The following is a 21405-nucleotide window of genomic DNA, read 5'->3' on the forward strand; positions in this document are numbered from 1 at the left end:
TAAAACTAAAATTAGAAGGAACACTCCAGGAATTTGGTAAATTTTTCATTCCAGCCAGTGCGCCATAACTGGTATATCAAAGGTTGTGGTGTGTGCTATCCTGTCTATGGAATGGTGCATATAAAAGATCCCTGCTACTAATGGAAAAATGTTGTGGGTTTTCTTTCTTAGACTGTGTCAAAATTACCAAGTGTCTGACACCCAGTAGCCAATGATTAATACATCTATGTGCTCTAGTGGTGTTGTTAAACAAAACAAACTATAACTAACATTTTGTCAGTACGTATCATAACATGATTTGCTAAGCAAAGTTCAGAGATCACGTACCACACAATTCTAAAATGTTAAATATTATTGCTACTCAATTTCTAAGTGATTACAAACTATCACTAAAAAAAAATGTTTCCTGCACTCCATTATACTAATGTGGAGGAATAAAAATTAAATGTATTAAGAAACAAAACACTCAGAAAATCCCACATCATGCAGGGCCGGTTTCTGCCAGAGCCCCCCACCCCCAACCCCTGTTGACTGGTTGCATTCAATTCCATAGCACCACACAATCCTGATTAAAGCATTTGTGTTGCATCACTTACAAGTACAACATATAATACCACCAGCTGTCTTTAATGGACACCCCAATAACACCAGTGGAATTTGATGACTTATAATGAAAGTGGCATGAATTAATCAGAATCTATGAATAATTGATTAATATTTTATAGTTATATACACCTAAGGGTCAATGGCAACATATTTAAAACACATGCATAATTAATACATGCATTAATTCTGCTCATTTCATATTGTCCCAGACATTAATTTTCCAAGTGCAGAAACACTGATACATAAATTTTATTACAAGAAGCCAGCAGATAATATTGCAGAGACTGAAACATTTGGTAAACTTACATATAGTCATGTATGCTAGCTGGGTTCTACTGTGACTGATAATGAGCAGTATCAATAATGGAAAATGCCAGACCGATCATCAAACAGATCAGAATTTGCACGCCTGCCCTACTCGACGCCGCGGATCAATAAGATATCCATTCTGGAGTCATAGGAAAAGCTTGAAGCTAGATGTATATATTGCCGACTGTCCAAAAGATACCCAGTAATTATGGACCATGCAGCGGCTACTGAATGTCGTACAGCAGCAATATATGCATGATAACTGTGGTCCGTGCAGGACTTGAAACAGGAAGTAAAATATGGCCGGCTGTTGTTTGTGTTTCTTAAATACAAATATATCCGGTTAAAAGAATTTGTATGTCCTAGCAGCAATGAAAAACATATGGCCTGCTGGAAATAAGATTGCACAGAATGAGTGGAGGGTTTAATTGGGACAGTGTGAAAAATCAGGATATCTAAGATGTATTTCAGCGCATGATGGAATTAAAATATAACAGAATCAAGAGCTAAATAACAAATGAGATAAACGTACAAACATATCTCTCTCTGTCTCTCTCTGTCTGTCTGTCTGTCTGTCTGTCTGCAGGCATCGAAATAAGCATTGTGTCTGGTAACCCATTTACAGGTTACCACAAAATATAGTCTGGTAACCTATAGGTTTCCACAACTATATGAAAGTTAGAATTGAATTCCTGTTACTACTACGCGGTCGTTCTGAAATTGTAACGGTGCGCGCTAACATCGGTACGAGAAACGTAATCCGGAAGTAAATTTATCTAGTGGGCACTGCTTAAACGTGGATTGCCAAAATTGCTTTGCAATTGCACAAGCGCGCACGAACATCGGTGCAATTTTGTACGAGAAAACAAAACGCGGACATAAATTCACCTAGTGGACGCTGCTTAAACACGGAGTGACTTGCGTGCGAACATCGATGCAATTCCTGACGAGCTAATGAAACGTAGAAGTCCTGAATGCATTGCCTGGTTTACATTCGGAAACGAAACTACCGTTACGTTGAATTTTTTTTCGAGAACGAAACACCGTTCTCGACTTTTCTAACATGTGGTAACCTCCCGGTAACCTGAACGACCGTTCTCGACTTATTTCGATGCCTGTGAACGTCTATTTCATCAACTACATGTACATGTAGGTCTAAAAATGGACTGCTTATTAGAAATGATTACAAACTACTGCAATATAATTAAGCCATTCTTTGTAAAATACAAATCAACTTGTGAGATTTTATAATGTATCTTTAACACCCACTTGCATATAAGCAGAAAGTGGCATGTGAGTGATGATGCAGAATTTGATGACATAATTAGCATAATAATAACAAAATTCCTGTTCTGCAATAATATCAATGTTTGGTCTCTTTAAAAAGTTCACCCTTTAATATATTTTATAGTTTTTCAGCATTATATAAAATTTCTTGTAACTGATCAGAAATTTGGGCTAGTGCTTTAATTTGGTGGGCTAGTGGAATTTACAAACCCATTTTTCTAAAAAAAATTGTCATACCCTGAAAATGCATACATGTTCATTAGTAGGCAGCATCGTATGATATTTTGCTTCTTTTTACACTCCGCCTATTTTGCATGCATTGTAACTATTCACCTCAATGCATTTAGCAGATATATGTATGTGTGTGTGTGTGTGTATATATATATATATAGCGCTGCTATGGTTATCAAAGAGCCTTTTATACTTTCTAGTATGCACATACATGTGAATATACTGATGGAAAGAAATACATGTAAGGGACCACATAAAGAATAACAGGAAATATTGACTGCAACCAAAACCCTCATCTACAGCTTCAGGAAGTTAACACTGTTACATGCCAATCAATTATCACACACTACTGCGATTCAATCACACATTACATCTCTGTGTTTTATACAGACATAACTACTCTAGTAGTAAATTAAATCTACCAGCCTCAGTTGTGTCGTGGTTAAGCCATAAGGACATGAGGCTGGTAGGTACTGGGTTTGCAACTCGGTACCAGCTCCCACCCAGAGCGAGTTTTAACGACTCAGTGGGTAGACCCCTGCATGTGCTGTAACCTCACCGTGGTGCAGTGGTGTAACATTCTCTTTGAGAATGGCCAATACAGCACAAAATTTAAGTTTTGAGTAAAATTCAGTATCCGTAAAATTATGTGATATTTGTGTTTTTGCACAGTTCTTTACACTGTTTTTGTTTAAATCTTGAATTTTTATATTGATGTTGATCATCACTTTATTTATTTGCATTACCATAGTTTGACACCCAACAGCCGATGTATTTTTGTGCTGGGGTGTCATTAAACATTCATTCATTCATTCAGTGGGTAGACCTGTGTAAGACTACTACACCCTCTTCTCTCTCACTAATAACTAACTCTCTATCCTGGACAGAAAGGACCGGCCTTGGTGGCATCGTGGTTAGCCATCGTCTACAGGCTGGTAGGTACTGGGTTCGGATCCCAATCGAGGCATGGGTTTTTTAATCCAGATACCGACTCCAAACCCTGAGTGAGTGCTCCGCAAGGCTCAATGGGTAGGTGTAAACCACTTGCACCGACCAGTGATCCATGACTGGTTCAACAAAGGCCATGGTTTGTGCTATCCTGCCTGTGGGAAGCGCAAATAAAAGATCCCTTGCTGCCTGTCGTAAAAGAATAGCCTATGTGGCGACAGCAGGTTTCCTCTCAAAATCTGTGTGGTCCATAACCATATGCCTGACGCCATATAACCGTAAATAAAATGTGTTGAGTGCGTCATTAAATAAACATTTCTTTCTTCTTTTTTTTGGACAGAAAGCCCAGATAGTTGATGTGTGTGCCCAAGACAGGGTGCTTGAACCTTGATTGGATATAAGCACGAAAATAAGTTAACTCAGTCGGTTGAGAGATCACTTGAGATGCTTGTGTCGCATGATCGTACCACCTTGGTGGATCTATCCAACTGATTGGGGTTTTTATCGTTCCAACCAGTGCACCACAACTGGTCAAACTTTAACTTTCCATCAGCATGCATACATTATCTTACAATACCCTAGTGGAGATAAGGTGTTTGCAGCTAGGGGGAAAGTACATATACTACTCAAAAGAATTTAAGGGTCAGACGATATTTTCGACATTATTTTCTGAATGTCAATTATATTAGCTAGACCATAATGCCACGCATGGTATTGTTCCATTTTGACAAAAGTGGGTCTAAGCTACCCATAAATGAATTAAAATCCACTGTCATTGACACTGTCGACTAGTTCTAATGGCGAAAACATGCTTACATCTGCACGTAAATTAGGGCGAAAGCGAAAGGTCTGCTAAGTGCCCATAACTTGCTTTTTCACAAAGCGCTTCATTTGCACGCTTTGCATGTGTATTCCATGTTCCCAATGCTGAATTTCCGTATAATTGGAGCTTGCGTTCGTGTACGGTGCACACTCCAAATTCGACAATGGTACGACGTCAACTGACTATCGAAGATCGAGGAAGGGCTATTGCTTGGCTTCAGGATGGCAATACGCAAAGAAATGTTGCTCTGAGGCTTGGTGTCAGTCAGAGTGTCGTTGGCCGACTGTGGCAACGGTACCAAGCAACGAATTCTGTTCGAAATCGTCCACGTTCGGGAAGACCCAGAAGCACTACAAATAGAGAGGACCGCTACATCACCAATATGGCTCTACGTCAAAGCACAACCACTGCACGCCGATTACGTGACAATCTGCGGACTGCGACTGGAAATCGAGTGTCTGATCAAACCATACGCAATCGTCTGAGAGCCAATAATCTACGCTGCCGTCGCCAGGCTGTTCGACCACCACTCCTACCACGTCACAGAACGGCCAGACGTCACTGGTGCACACTTCATCTGCGGTGGCAACGTGTTCAGTGGGGTCGAGTGATGTTCACTGATGAGTCCAGGTTTAGTCTCCAGTTCAACGACGGTCGGGTTCATGTCTACAGACGTCCTGGGGAGCGCTTCGCTGACGTTAACGTTAGACAACGTCACCGGTTCGGTGGTGGCAGCATCATGGTGTGGGGCGGCATCTATATCCACCACAGTACCCCCCTCTATGTGGTGGATGGCAATCTGAATGGAATCCGCTATCTGAATGAGATTATCCGGCCGTTGGTTCTCCCAGGCCTTCAGCAGATTGGCGGCGGGGCAGTTCTGCAGGATGACAATGCCAGACCCCACTGCGCCAGGGTGGTAACGGACTTTCTCAGACAACAAGGTATCGCCAGGATGGATTGGCCAGCATATTCGCCTGACTTGGCCCCAATAGAGCACGCCTGGGACGAATTAGGCAGGAGAGTCTCAGGATAACCATGCCCCTCCGGCCAACCTTCATGATCTGGGTCAACTTCTTATGGCAGAGTGGCAGGCCATTCCCCAAGAGTTCTTCAGACGTCTGATCAACAGCACGAGGCAACGATGTGTCGAGTGTATTCGCGCCAGGGGTGGATTCACACACTATTTAACGAATGTTTTAATGTGTAAAATCCATGTTTGACAACCTTCAACTTTGACAGCATGTCATGTGACTTTCTTGTATACAGTGACGTTTATTTGTGTTTTTTTGTAAATATGGAACAATAAATTAAATTTTTGGTGTAGTTTACATCATCAATCTAATACACTCTGAAACTTATTTGGTTATAAATTTTTGACCCTTAAATTCTTTTGAGTAGTATATATAGCCCAGTAGTAAAGAGCTTGCCTGATGCATGGTCGGTCTAGGATCAATTCCCGTCGGTGGGCCAATTGGGCTATTTCTCGTTCCACCCAGTGCACTACGACTGGTATATCAAATGCCTTGGTCAAAATTACCAATATTTGACATTCAATAGCCAATGATAAATAAATCCATGTGGTCCAGTGGTGTTGTTAAACAAAACAACAAACTTTAATTTTTGTTTGATGGTACTCACACATTTTAAACATTAAAATTCTATGCTATGTACAATATGCATTGTTGTTGAGCAGCCATTACACATACATAAATACCATTTGGTGTTGTGACTTTTAAGTCTGTAATTTATACATTGTACAGTACATATGCTGTTTGGATCAGCACCATGCTGGCCTGCCAGCAATTCCACATTACAATGTATGTACTTGTAGTTCCTGAATTATTCAAATCTACTTATCCATGCATTGAGTTTGAGCCAAATACTCTCTATAATAGCAAAAACAAATATCCCGGAAACTGAGAACACTCAATAAACTCCCACGTCTGGTACAGCCAAACCTGCCAGCAGGTTTTTCATTAGTTTTACAGCTACATGTAGAAATGGCTTATACATATGTACATGTAGTTATACTCTCACCTTGAATATCTAGCATTTTGAATTTGTGTTTTGAAAATAGTGCAACTGCAATCAGAATACATATGCAGGGATTTACCGGACGCACAAAACTTGCGTATAGGACGCACTAAAACTTAACTGGACCCGCAAAAATAGAGATACTGCGTCCCGTGGGACGCATAAAATATCTGACATTTTCAGTAACCCTGTCCACTATCAAAGATATCGATCATTCTGTGTAACACACTATTTCTTTTCTACCTATAAACTGCGTATTCAAATGGGGATTCCCCATATCGAAAACAAAAAGTTTTACTCTCTGGGAACACTGCGTCTTTATCCTTTGCTGTGCTTAATCGGGTAAAGTTGGTAATTTCCGGAAAGAGATCGCGGATTTGCGATCATTCGGAACTTCTCGTCAACAGGCCGAACACAATCGGAAATTCCCGGGCGAATAAAACAAAATTGGTTAAATGTTCTGATTTGCATTAACAAACAAGTAGCACGATTCATAAACAACGCATGGTATTGTGAGTGTCATTTAGCTTGCAGGAAATGGTTCAAATAATTATACAGATCAAAGTGAAATGTTGATTTTGAAAGAATAAACAATGAATACCGACATTGATTTCCCGAAAGGAAAAACAACACAGCTTGTTAAATTTACTTTAATGAAACATAGTATACATGTGATTTGTTGTCCGCAGCTCTCTGTCGTTTGTGTGGTTTTGGGACCCTTTGTTTTCAGGTTGGGACCCCCAGAATAAGGCTGGAATTTTTTTTTTACTTGTTTCCTATTACATGCTGGAAAAATATAGGGTAGGTAGGTAGGAAAAACATTTTATTTATGGATATTAAATAAAGGTGTTGACTACCGGTATCCAAAATAACCTCTGCATGTATAGAAATGCATTATGCAAACCAACAATACCATTCATCGCAGTGTTTTCCCTAGAAATGAAGTAAGGCATGGTAAAGTGACGTTTTGGGGGCATATTTTATGTGCAGTTTTAAATATAAGGTTTATTTTTTTCCATTATACAATTTTCAAAAGGACAAAAACCTTATGGCCATTTTATTTTCTATATCTATTTCATAACTTAATTTTAAAAAGGAAATATGTAGTACTATCCACATAGGTGTGTTTAAAGGCTTCTTTTCACATGGGCAACTTATAAATTTATAAAAGGCAAGACATTTTGATTTTGAGGGCAACATGGTGCTAACCTATCTGTGGGAGAGTACATACAAAAGACCCCTTGCTGTTTAATAATAGGCAGAAGGTTTACTCTCATACTAACACTTAACGTCTGTACTGGTCCAGGACAGACTTGGTTGAACCTTAATTGGATAGAAACCAGTAAATAAGTTATAACAATTTCTTTTAATGAAAACTAAAAAGAAGGGTTCTATATTTATCTGTCCAACAATAACATTTAAACATTTTTTTATGAATATTATCTTTCCTAGTGTATCTAAGAAATGGTAGACTTACCAATTTTATAATTTGCAATGTTAGTTTTATTCTGTATGCATCCAGTATTAAAGTACACACTTGGTTTGAAGCAATCAATTGGTCCAATGAATAGAAATGCAGTACAAATGCTCAGGATGCTCAAACGAATGTTGAAAAGTAAAGTTTGTTTTATTTAACGACGCCACTAGAGCACATTGATTTTTATCTTTAATATCATCGGCTATTGGACATCAAACACAAACACACGAAACGCATCGAGATCTTACTGACATATTTAATCATTTGATTTGGCAGTAAATTCCATCAGTATCGGTAAACATTCCCTCCCCTAGTTTATCAGAAGGTCACTAAATTTCTACAAGGCCAGTTTGTCGCTGGAGTAAATCATTAAATATAGTTATTATTATTATTAATCGGAACACCTCGCTACGCTAGATGTAGAGTAAATTGGAAAAGATCGCATATATTCGTGAAAACAATTTTCCGACTCTTCACCGGATATCTCACGAAAGTTACCGAACTTCAATTTGAAGGGAAGTAACTCCACCAATCGTTAGAAGAAAACATTTCGTGGCTAACGGGTCGCCAATAAAACTAAATTTGCGACAGTAAAACCACCGATATACGTCCGCAAATCGGAAAACACAGTAGGGTTATCCCCTAAATGACACCAAATTAGTGCTTGTGATAGTTTTGTAATGTTTTCGTGGAAATCGTTGTTATATTAAAAAAACTTTTTTGGATATACAAAAAAGGTTTTAGGGTCGGCAGGTTCAAATTAGGGTCGGTCGGTTAACCGGAAACAAACAATATTTTATGATACGCCTAAATACACACATATAATCACTGTTATACATAAACAGTGGTATACATGTATTGGTATTTTATGTACAGGCTGTCAATTTAGCACAATTCTGTGCTTCTGTAAATCCCAGATTTTATGTTGGAAGTTTGAGATTATGAGATTAAATCCAAAAATATCTATATTACATTATTTTATGATTTCAATGGAATCCTAAAAAAAAAAAAAAAAAAAAATTCTGTGTTACATACACTTGTATGTATTTGGAAGTTGTGTATCTGGGGAGCAGTAATAAAATTATACATAATATATGAATATACTTGAAAATACACATGTATATTATGAGTGTCTTATCTTTGCTATGGCCCAGTTCCAGTTCGTTAATTATAAATACTTCTGGTATATAAATTGCATGTATAAACATTTAACCTTTTGATTGACTTCCATTACCATTAATGACCAATAAAAACTTTATTACAATTGTAATGACATTATATTATTAATGAAGTTGACTCTAGAACTGTGATTTATTAAATATCAAATTAAAATGTTATTTTTAGAAATGTAGGTTAAACAGAATTTGCTACTCATGTTTTTAATATGTAAAATATCAACCTTGTTTAGATTTCATCGGTATTTGTCTCAACAGAGCATTGACAAAATTTATACCAATTAACATATAGTCTAGACTCGGTTGATATTTTCCACATTATAAAACACTCGTGACAAATACTCTATTAACAGAATGTAAATTACAGACCAATGGAATGCATGGCAGGGCCTTGACCAACCAATATATACCATGACATGCATATTTATAGCTGTCAGTTATGATTTACCGGACTGCATGCTATATATATAAATATATATATAAATGTGATGTGATATCGATAGATTAAAAATATAATATACATGGAATTAGCCTAATGCAATGTTCTTTGTTGTGAACTACACAGTGTAACTTAATAATAATACTCCATGCCAACTATTAATATATGGACAATGAAAACATGAAATGTTTGGCCAATAGCCATACAATCTCACCTTGACACAAAAATAGCCTACACATATACAGACACCTCTTCTCCACCTCAGTGCTGTAATACTTTCAATCAATCTTGAACAGTTACAACAATTAAAAAATAGTATGAAGTATTCTCATTTATGTTAATCTTGAATCCAAGGTGTTCATCAACATCAGTCTTCAACATTAGCAAACTCAAGGCAAGCTGAAGATCACCCTTCTTAAATGATGCCAGACAAGCAATCATATGAAATTTTAGATGAAATTCATTAAAACATTTATTGCCAGTGTGGAGGCAAATGGGGGTGTTCACTCCCCTTTCCTTGTGACATGCACAATTGTATATCCTCTAGGAAGTTAAAACTGGATACTGCTGGCTTATAATTAATTATCATCCTCAACATCCCTAATTGGCATTTGCTTTTAACTTTAAATTGTGATGTTTGGGGTTTTTTGCAAACAACATCCAATTTGCTGTTATTTGCTTGTTCATTTTGAGGGGTTTTTTCACAATTCAGAAGCATTTTATTAACATTAAAGTTCAAATCTTTAAGTAAATTGTACACATCTTAATATAAAATTTTATAAACCTCTAAAAACATTAATTTTACAACATTTGCAGTTAAGATAGAAAATAATAAGAAAAGAAACTCACAGCCACATGGCCCATAACAGGACTATTTCTCTTATTAATTAGCAGCAAGGGTTCTTTTACATGCATATTCTTTCAAAAAGGACAGTCCAGATATCACATCTTTTAACTGATATTATACCATTTTGGCTGACATGAGAAAAAAACACAAATGACCATTGTACAGGATAGAACAGTCATGATGACATAATTATTTCCAGTTACAAAATACAATTAAAATTTCAATAGATATATACTGCAAACATGTGTATGCAATTGCAAGGTAAATCCATGCATACATTGCTCAAAAATTATTTTAACTTTTAAAACTATTTTACATCCATATATGTTTGGTTTAGAAAATGGAATTATCAGCACTACACTGTACAATAGATCTATTAATAAATCACTAACATCTGTAAAATTCACAGCTACCTGACACATTAGCCACATAAGCATGAATTCTTCTTTATTGATTTTGCACATCACTGTATTCCTTGAATTTTGCCTCTACATGCCACATACTAGTATTACATTACTTTTATCATCCTGTATTTTAACTACATGAAGGTTATTATTCAATCAGACAACTAATAGTGAAGTGAAGCAATTACTCATATTGCAAAGATAACAGAAATATTACCCTACCATCCATAGGCATACATATATTGTTATTATTATTATTGTTGTTGTTGTTGTTGTTATTATTATTTTGTTTATTGGTCAAAATTAATATATTTCTTCAAAGCTATTTTATATTTTATGAATTATTAACTACAGTTAGCTTTAAACATTGTTACTATACCAAACTTACGAGTTTTCATCATCACAATTTCAAAGTCAGAACTTAAACCCACATGTACATCATAACATGCATACACAACCATAAATTACAACTGTGCATAAACATGACAAACAGGAATTTTTATCATTCTCGAAATGTATAATTTATCTGACAGTATTCATAAAAGTTTAACTCCTGAAAAGGAATTTTAAGCAGACTAGTTCACTAGAAAGTTTAAAGAATCTTTTATTTTGCTGCACTTTTAATTGTCTGGCTAAGAACATTTTTACTTATTTACAACTATCCAGCAAGACTTACAATGACATGCATATGTACCACATATATATCTCAAATCTTGCATTTTATTTTGTGATTGACAAGTTGATACTGCATTATTTCGACAGGTACGGTAATAGGACAGTGACAAAAAGTAATTACTGTTTGCACCTGACTTTCAATGGACCTTCGAAAACTGAAAATGAAATATATCCAGGATTAAAGTTAAATTTGTTTTGTTTAATGACACCACTAGAGCATATTGATTTTATTAATCATTGGGTGTATATGGATGTCAAACATTTGATCATTTTTAATAAGTACAAATATAGTCTTAGAGGAAACCTGTAACATGTTTCTATTAGCAGCAACAGATGTTTTATATGCAATTTTCCAGACAGGACAGCATATACTACTGCCTTAAATTTAATAAATACAAGTCATGGTGCACTGGTTGGGACAGGGAAACAAAACCAGAGTGGGTCTACTGAAGTGGTTCAATAGCTTAATTTGTTTCCTGTGTTTCGTCAATGTCATTTTAAAAAGTGCAGTTCTCTTTAGATAAAACACTTTAATCACTTATTACCATTAGACACCAGCCATGAATGCTATAAAATCAGAAAGTCTGATGTGATTTTAACCAGTACGGGATCCCCTGTTTCACATAAAAATTGTGCACTGCATGCTCGCTGCTAATTAATATTAACAAGGCAAAAGAAAAGCACAGAAACATATGTGTTTGTTTAATGCTATAAAAGCTTTTAAAACTTTTTATGAAGTCATTGTTTACATTTAACATTCATTTGGTCACATATTATAACTATGATTTAAAATGTCCAAAGCATATTCTTTTAACTGTATACCTCTAACCCTCCTAAAAGTATACATAAAAACATTTAATTTCGCAGGGATAAAGGATATTGTTATTAACTGATATGTCTTTCTTTTTTTTCAGTATAAGCTGGTAATGTATTATAAAATCACCCACCCCTCTGAAAACAAAAAGAAGACAAAACACACATACATATATACACAAATGTACATTTTATATGCTAAACATTTGTGTGATGGCCATTTAAAATCCATGTATATTATATTTCATTAAATTGATAACACATTTTCATAAAGTTGTTATTTCACTTATAAGGGTTTCAAATCAAATCAAACATACTGTGTTACACATGAACTGTAATACAGCCAATAAATTTCTAAAATTTGCTTTCGGGTTAAAGATTCATTTTCTAATCTAGCTACCGTATATCTTCGCCTATAAGTCGAATTTTTTTCACCCAAACATTATTTTATAACTTGGAGGGTCGACTTATAAGAGGGTAAAAAAAATTCACCCAAAAATATTACCGTTTTGGGGATTATTTTACAAGTTTTATTGTTGAAGTATGCCCTGTATTTATACTCAAATATCTTAATTTGGCACATTTATTTTTTATAACCTTTTTTTCCCGGCATTATAACGGTTTTGGTTATGCGAAAAGGCATGCGATCTCACTCACATACCAAGACAACAGTCCACTTAGTTAAAATAACAGTCATCACTAATAGCAAAAATGTAAACAATACTAACTACCAGTTGCCTGAGTTTATTTTGAAATCTGGTCACTGGCATTAATGGTTGTTCAAACAATGTTTTGTCGGTGATTAACTTCATGAACATTACCGAGCTTTCCCTTAAAATAGACTGCAGTTCACTAGAGCAATAGGGACACACATCATTTGGTACAAAAACCAGTGTACTTTCCAGAGTTATCCTCCTTAAATGTATTAATATGGCGGCAAAACATGTACTTTCAGTTTTATCGTAGTGATCTGTTGTCAGTGTTGATAAATAAAGTTGTTGTCTGTGCACAAAACCATGCTGTACAGTGCCATACAGTGACTGTCAAACAGCTTTCACTCTCTACTAAGGGAATATTTCGTTTTGGTGCTATGTAGTTTGATTGGCATGTTGCGACGTACAAAACGTCTAAAACGTGAAAAACGAAGTTTGTAAAATAATTTTCTTTTGTTCAGATATTGTACATTATTGTTCTCATGTGCTGAAAGTAAGAAATACTTCAATATTTATAACTTGTTTTTCATGGGTCGACTTATAAACGGGTCAATAAAAAAATACGTTTTCAGGGCTTGAAATTAGGGACTCGACTTATAGCCGAGATCGACTTACAGGCGAAGATATACGGTACATGTAGGCTAGACCGCTGACGACCAGAAGAGAATACTAGATCCATTTTAGGTATTGATTTGGTGGGCAACCACTCCACGTAGGACCAAACACTGTATTAATCAGTTTAATTCCAATTAGAGCTGGGCGGTATTGATATTTCTGGTTCGGTATCAGTATTTTGGGGGTGATTTACCTTAGTATCAGTACGGTATTCGGTATCGACAGCTATACCAATAATGAATATTGAGAGATATTTTTGGTATACCAGACTATAAATTTGCATGACAGAGTTAAAACCCACTGGCTCTTTTCATATAAATTCCAAGCACATAGCCTTCTGGCTTTAGGTTAGGATTAGGTTTTGTTCAAGAATACCAACATAATGTTTAATTCTGTAATCATTGCATTTTTCATATGAAACTGACATGTCAGATTTTCTGTATTAAATTTACTCCAGAAAGGTACCTTTAGGGCAAATTAACACATGAAGAATTAAGTCAAGACCATTTGTGCTATTCCGTAAATGAAGTTCAGTTCATTCCTTCATACTATATTATATCCTATTGGCTTTATAAGCTGTGCGTGTTCGGCTATGATATATTTACAATTTGATGGAAATATGGTTCACACACTCTTATTGTCAGCTTTTTTTATTTACTGTAATGTCATTAAAAAATGTATAGTGTAATGTCACACTTAATGGCAGGAAAATCTGTTATTCTGCCATTATTGATGACATAAGATCAGTGTTGCGGAAAATTAAAATGGTCTTTAATGGGGTGCTACAATGAAATGTGGCTGTCAAATTCCTATGCACTTAACAGATTATATATGCATGCCCATGGATCAAGTAAAGAAAAGTTGGAAAATTAGTTTTGAAGTTGTTGGGGTGGGATTTAGCTCAGTTGTTTGATCAAAACGCTCAACAGAGGTGCTTGCATCATAGAATTGGATCATCTCAGTGGACCCATTTTCTGATTGGTGTTTTTCCTGTTCCAACCAGTGCACCATGACTGGTATATTAAAGGTTGTAGTATATGTGCTATATGCTATCCTGTCTGTGGGATGGTGCATATAAACGATCCCTTGCTACTAATGGAAAAATGTAGGTTTCCATGGCTAAGACTTCATGTAAAGATGACCAAATGTTTGACATCTAATTAATAAATCAATTAGCTCTATATTGGTGTCATTAAACAAAACAAACATAAAGTTGTTATTTGCATCTTACTGCCAAACAGCTTGGGAAAAGACCGTTGCTCATTTATATAAAGGCTACAGTGATTACAAATCATACAAATGTTTAATTGTTTTGTATGATGCTCTGCTTGTTTTGACCAAGGATTCTTGTTAGCAAAGCTGATAAAGCAAAAGTTCAAAATCAAGTTTATTTTATCCATTCATTTCAACTTGTGTCATCCTTATGCCTGGTTTCATTCAAATTGTAAAACACCAGAGAAAATCTATATGGGAACACAGTCGCAGACAAACTACGATAGATAAACAGATCCGATGCCAACATCTATGATTGTATACATGTACGTATATATATTCCCATTAAAAACCTGGTTGCTAACTGCTACAGATATCTGTGAAAACTATTTTTGTAGGGGTGCAAGCCGATTTTTGACAAAATTCAACGAAAATGCCCGAATCTGTATAACATTTATTTGTATTAGCAATACATATACTGCCAAACAGATAAATATGGCTGCAAATGAATCACTATACATTTTTACATGGATTACAACCTATATTGTGGGTAAAATGATGGAAATATATGGTGAAAATGGTTTAGACCTGCTCATTATACCCGGAACTCTATATTGTTTTTGCCCGAATTTGATATTTTCTCCAGCACTGGGTTGGGGGGGGGGGGGGGGGGGGGGGGTGCAGTTGTGCCCCCTGTCACATACGCATATAATGAATCATGATTCTAAAGTTGCTAATGTTTAGTGAGATAGAACTTTAAAAGGCACTACAGTGACCTTGTATCTACCTGTTAAGCTGTTGAAAGTCAAGCTGTTGAAAGTCAATCTAGTAATCTAGATTACAATTATACCCTTGTTATTCTGTATAGTAGGTGAATCATTGATGGTACATGGTGTGTACACATAATTCAGTTTACTACTGGAAAAGCATTTTGGGTGGTTAAAGGGACATTCCTGAGTTTGCTGAACTTTTTAAGATGTTATCGACTAGCAGAGACTTCTTAACGATTGTAATTGCATATCAAATATATTTTTCTGCACAAAATATTAGTGGCTATATATTAAACGTGTTTCTGGTTGTTCTAATATTTGTACTAGGTTAAATTTCATCTTATTTCCTAAAATATAGTTTTTTCGTATGTATGGAATTATTTCAAGATAAAATCCAGTTTGGGCTTCTTACAAATATTAAGACGACCAGAAACACATTGAATATACAGACACTGATATTCTAAACAAGAAAATATATTTAATATGTAAGTTTAATCGTAGAAATATTTTATTAGTCGGAAACATCTTACAATGTAGCAAACTCAGGAATGTCCCTTTAAGACTTGCAGGCTACATGTATGTGCATATATGCATGGTTCCTGAATTGCACTTTCTAAGTTTTTTTATGGATGATTTTGTTATTAATAATTTATGTCATTTTGAGTTAATAGTTTAATAGTTTATAGCAGCTTAAATCCAAGAATACTCTGATCAATGCATTTTATTAAAAATATATAATTTTACCAAAATATATTTGTTAACAATGATAATAAAAACAATATATATAAAAAATATGTATGCCAATTAATTAAGATTAAAATTTAGTACCCCCATCCTGAATAGTTTCAAGTGATCACATAGTACTGAGAAATGCATATAGACACTTTCTGCTGCTTCCGTGTCAGGTTTATATATATAGATCTATGTACATGTATCTAGTACATGCCATTGCCAGATATATTGATTAAGAAACATGTATAGCACTTAAGGCTGGTCAAATTGTAAATACTCACTACATATATTTCAAAGGATCGAAGTGTCACACAAAATTAATGTTTCATTTTTAGATTCATCATAGCTGAAGGTTCAGCTCGACCAGGGTTTTATTTCTAAAATGTGACTTGACACCCATGGTTTTGATTTTGGGAATTTTAGCATTAATAGTTTTACAAAATTTTGGGAATTTTCAGTTTCATTTAAAAAACATCTTAGTAAGCCTTGTTGGAATCGAAAAGACTAACACAATACATATATTTGTATTTATTCAAATTAATATCTAGTCTTATGCATTGTTTTCAAAATATGCCTTTATTTAACAATAAAAAAAATTGAAATATTTACATTGATTGGGAATTTTTTACTCCAAAACTGGGAAAGCTTTTGAGGAATGGTGGGGATTAATGGTGCCGATTATCAGTTTAGAAACATAGGTGATAACACCCTGTTGCCATTTACAGAAATTGCCCAATTCAGTTTGACACACGTGTCTTTGTATGGTAAAGCTATACACTAAGAAATATTTTTACATGGGACTTTCACAATGAAATCAAGCAACACTGACTAAATTAGTTTGATGAATGGATATGTCATTCTTGCTTTGTCAAAGTATATTTTAAAATACAAAATGGGTAGTATAATGTGGTTCAGTCCATTTCTCTCAGTAGGTGACAAAGAAACTATTTATGCATGCATTAATTAGAATTTAGTATGTGTACACATCAGAATAAAATGACATCTGATTGTGTGAATTTACAAAACAAAATAAAGAAAATTAACTACTTAGAACTATACATGCATACTGTATCTAGTCTGATAATATTTTGTACTGCGTGTTCTGGGGATTTTCATACAAAGCAAGAAAGTAACAAAATCTATGGTTTGTTTGCTTGACCCAGCCTTGACCCCAAACAAACCTGCTGCAAGGAATTTTCTCCAATCTATGTAGGAAATGTGTCAGTCACATGCATTTAAACAAAGAAAGCTTCAGGCCACAGGATATACTGTATATTTTAAGTGTACTAGTACATTAGTTTTGTGTGTACATACACGTGCATTTGATAAACATATACACCAGTATGGGTACATACGTGTGCAATAACAATACTCCCATCATCATCACATACATGTATAATAGATGAGTGGTGGAGAAAATGGTTTTGTAATTACCATCAGGTTATTTATAAAAGACTGGTAAACTGGACTTTTTGATTTCTCATTGGCTTAATCCCACTGGACATTCCAAATTCCATAGCACCATACCACCCTCTGCCTGTTACCAGCCCCAGTCGGACTGCTGGTGTTCCCTTGCACCTGCCAGTGCAGGCGGTCCCTCCTCCAACCCAACCCACCCCTTTTCCTGTCCTGGACAGAGGAGCCAGCTGAGGCCGGCACCTGTGCCTAGGACAGGTGTGCGCTACATTAGCTTGCTCTGAACGTGCACGTTACACACTGTGACCTGACCTGACTTTTTTAATAGATGTTTGATAAAAATGTACAAATGTATGCATGGTTGGGCACACACACACACACACACACACACACACACACTGACTCCCACGTAATTGGATATATTTGCAGTCCAATTGATCGGCAGATACATGGACTAGTTATTGCCAACCATGCATGTTATCATTTCTGGAACAGCCAGACATAATAAGCACCGATCATAAATCTTAGAAATAATAAATAACATTTCATAACATTAATAGTTTGGTACCATACCAATAATGGGACATGCAGTCCACTGTTTAAATGCTAAATATAAAATACAGGTGTACTTTGAAGACATGGCTAACAAAACTATTTTTAGAACAATTTATTTTAACCAATATAAATATAAATATATATACATAAGACAATGGGATTTTGTTTTATTGTTATCTCAAAATATTAAAACTCTTTTAAAAAAAATTTGCTTTGATATGGGCTATCACAAAACACTGTACATGCATTATACATGCATTGCAATGATGCAATACTGTATACCAAAAAAATCTATATGATCCATGTGCTGCATAAAGTTAATATTTAATGTTTACTTCTTTACCTTTGTCAATTTTTGTTTTGTGAACATTTATTTCACAAAACTCTTCACTTAGTATTATAACTCATAAGAACCCAGCGCGTCTTAACAGGTCCATATTATTAATCTAATACATCCTTTGGAGTAAATCTATAAATAGGAGATGCATGCACATGTATTTAGCCTTGACCCACAACTGGGACACAGTCTGGGGGAAATTGCAGTGAAAAGAAATAAACCATAACTGAATTGCAACATAATTACATTTATTTATTTTTACAAATAGCATCATGACACCACCTCTACTGACATCCCATCTGCATACTACCAAGAATATATATATATGTATATATATATATATCTGTAGGCCTATAGCACCAAAAACTATGAAAAGCATAAATTATGAGAAAGAAAGGCTGAGTAGCTTAACATGTCTGCTCATAAGAATCTGTTAACAAGTCAATATTCTTCCATCCTGACATGTAACACTTTATTCTGTCTTTCTGTATATGTGTATAAGTCAATAACATGACACCAGACTGGGCCCGACAGTTGAGAATCGCAAGAATACAATCACTGTCAACTGACTGCCATGATTAACCATTCAAATCAATGGTTTAAAAGGTCAGACTAGAAAATATTATTAAAGAATGAAAAATAAATCTTACCTGAATATACACTTTAAACCGGCCCACTCGTGGTGCAGAAATTTCTCTAACCTAAAAGACAGTGAAGAAAATATATAAAAGCGGGTCTTGCAGCGATTTGACATAACCAGCCTTTTTTGGAATCACAGCCATAATAAACATTCCTGTTGGAATCGATGCCAAACAAAATCTTACGATGCCATTGCACAAATCCATTTAGAATGATAGAATTGCGATCCAAATGCAGACGATAGGTTTAAAATAATAATAACATGCACTTACTTCCAACCCCATGTTGATGCATTTATAGCAACTTAAATCCTAAATTCACGTTCTAGTGCTTTTGTTTACTCTCGATGTTCTTTCGTCTTCTGCTCGAAGCGTATTAGACTGTTTTTGTCATTCTGTTACGATACGTGGTTATTTTTAACATTAGCCAACAGCGTACCAGTCGAGTTAATGACTTTTTGTTGACCAGTCCGTTCCATTTAGCCTAGAGGGAATACAGGGGCGGATCGGGGGGGGGGGGGGGGGGGGGGGTGTCAAAGAACTCAAGTTCTAGAAACCTTGGATTAGTTATTATAATACAGGCGCGGATTCAAGGGACTGTCCGCATATCATCTAAACTTCGAAATGCCCTGAATAATTACATGTATAATGGATTTACTTTTTTGTTTACCAGTCCGTCCCACCTAGCTCAGAGTGCATACAGGTGCAGATTTAGAGGGGTTCAAACAACTCAAGTTCTAGAAACCTTGACTCATATAATATTATGTTAACTTATAACACAGGTGCGGATCCAAGGGAGGGTTCGTATACCCTCTAAACTTTGAAATGCCCGAAATAATTATTAGGCCTATTATTGGATTTATTTTGCTTTAGTGAGGGAGAAGTTGTTTTTTTAACGACACCACTAGAGCAGTGTGTCCTTGGGAACAAAAAAGTTTGTTTTGTTTAATAACACAACTAGAGCACATTGATTTATTAATCATCGGCTACTGAGTGTCAAACATTTGGTAATTTTGACATAAAGCTTTAGAGAGGAAACCCGCTACATTTTTCTATTAGTAGCAATTAAGGGATATTTTATATGCAACATCCCACAGACAGGATAGCACATACCACGGTCTTTGATATACCAGTCGTGGTGCACTGGCTGGAACGAAAAATAGACCAATGGGTCCACCGACGGGGATCGATCCTAGACCGATCGCGCATCAGGCGCTTTACCACTGGGCTGTGTCCCCCTTGAGCATCAGTTCCTGGTAGTGTCACCCAAGCTGGATTGGTCAAAGGGTAGAGACTAGACTAATATGGACCGGACAGGCAGAGGACGTGAGTCAAGCAAGACAACTGTCTAGGACAAGCAAACTCCAAAATCAAAACAGGGCTGGAGAGGCTCAGAATCCTAGTAAGGAAACTCTCCTAGGAGAAGGAAAACTCCAAACTCAAACCAAGTCCACTGAAGTAGAGTACAGAAGCTATGCATCAGCATTAGCGTGGAAACCAAAATGAAATATTTGTACATGCGCTAAGCATGATGCCGCCACATAGGCTACTCCTGATGATAAAGCAACGGGGATTCTTTTATAAGCATTTTCCAATAAATGACCACCCCATGTGCACTCTTGTCACATTAACTCATTGATAAAAACTCAGTTCATAAATTGCATTATTTATATATATATATATATATATATATATATATATATATATATTGTAGGTCTTGAGAGAGGAAACCCGCTGCCACATCGCAGTGGGTTAATCTTTCCGATTAGTATTTTATATGTAGCATCCCACAAACAGGATAGTACATACCACTACCTTTTTTACACCAGTTGTGGAGCGCTGGGTGGAATGAGCTATAGCCTAATGGCCCCCCCCCCCCCCCCCCCCCCCCCCCACCCCCCCCTCCCCCCCCCCCCCCACCCCCCCTCCCCCCCCCAACCCCCACCCCCCCCCCCCCCCCCCCTACCCCCCCCCCCCCCCCCCCCTCCCCCCCGCCCCCCCCCCCCCCCCCCGCTCCCCCCCCCCCCCCCCCCCCCCCCCCCGCCCCCCCCCCCCCCCCCCCCCCCCCCCCGATCGGGATCGATCCCGTTAGATGAAAACTTTGATGCTAAGCTACAATCCCAGGATGTTATCTGTACAGTCTGATGATAATGAAACTGTGAATTGACACAACTTTTATTTTTAATTGCGATGTAAAAAAAAAAAAAAAAAAATCACTCACCATAATTAATAACGATCAATTCATGTGTACAAATTTTATTTTACACAGTTGCCACATTTACTATAGTCCTGTTCAATTGGTTATACCCCCGTCACACCAGAGCTACGTTGCCACTGAGCTCCCGC

The 21405-nt window shown here is 36.3% G+C and overlaps 1 protein-coding gene across 4 annotated transcripts in view; it reads right to left on the reverse strand.

Moving 5' to 3' along the window:
• LOC121383065 (uncharacterized protein ZK1073.1-like) overlaps positions 1–19449 on the reverse strand; it is a 95560-nt gene extending 76111 nt beyond the window's left edge. For all 4 annotated transcript variants that reach the window (XM_041512833.1, XM_041512832.1, XM_041512831.1 and 1 more), the window contains exons 1-2: positions 19333–19449; positions 19072–19122 (exon numbers count right to left, since the gene is read on the reverse strand). In XM_041512833.1, coding sequence (XP_041368767.1) covers positions 19072–19122; positions 19333–19344 — 63 coding nt within the window. In that variant the 5' untranslated portion in view covers positions 19345–19449. The remainder of the gene's footprint in view (positions 1–19071; positions 19123–19332) is intronic.
• Between the last annotated feature and the right edge of the window lie 1956 nt (positions 19450–21405).

The sequence above is a fragment of the Gigantopelta aegis genome, chromosome 10 (assembly GCF_016097555.1).
Source record: "Gigantopelta aegis isolate Gae_Host chromosome 10, Gae_host_genome, whole genome shotgun sequence".
In the NCBI taxonomy this organism is placed as follows: domain Eukaryota; kingdom Metazoa; phylum Mollusca; class Gastropoda; order Neomphalida; family Peltospiridae; genus Gigantopelta; species Gigantopelta aegis.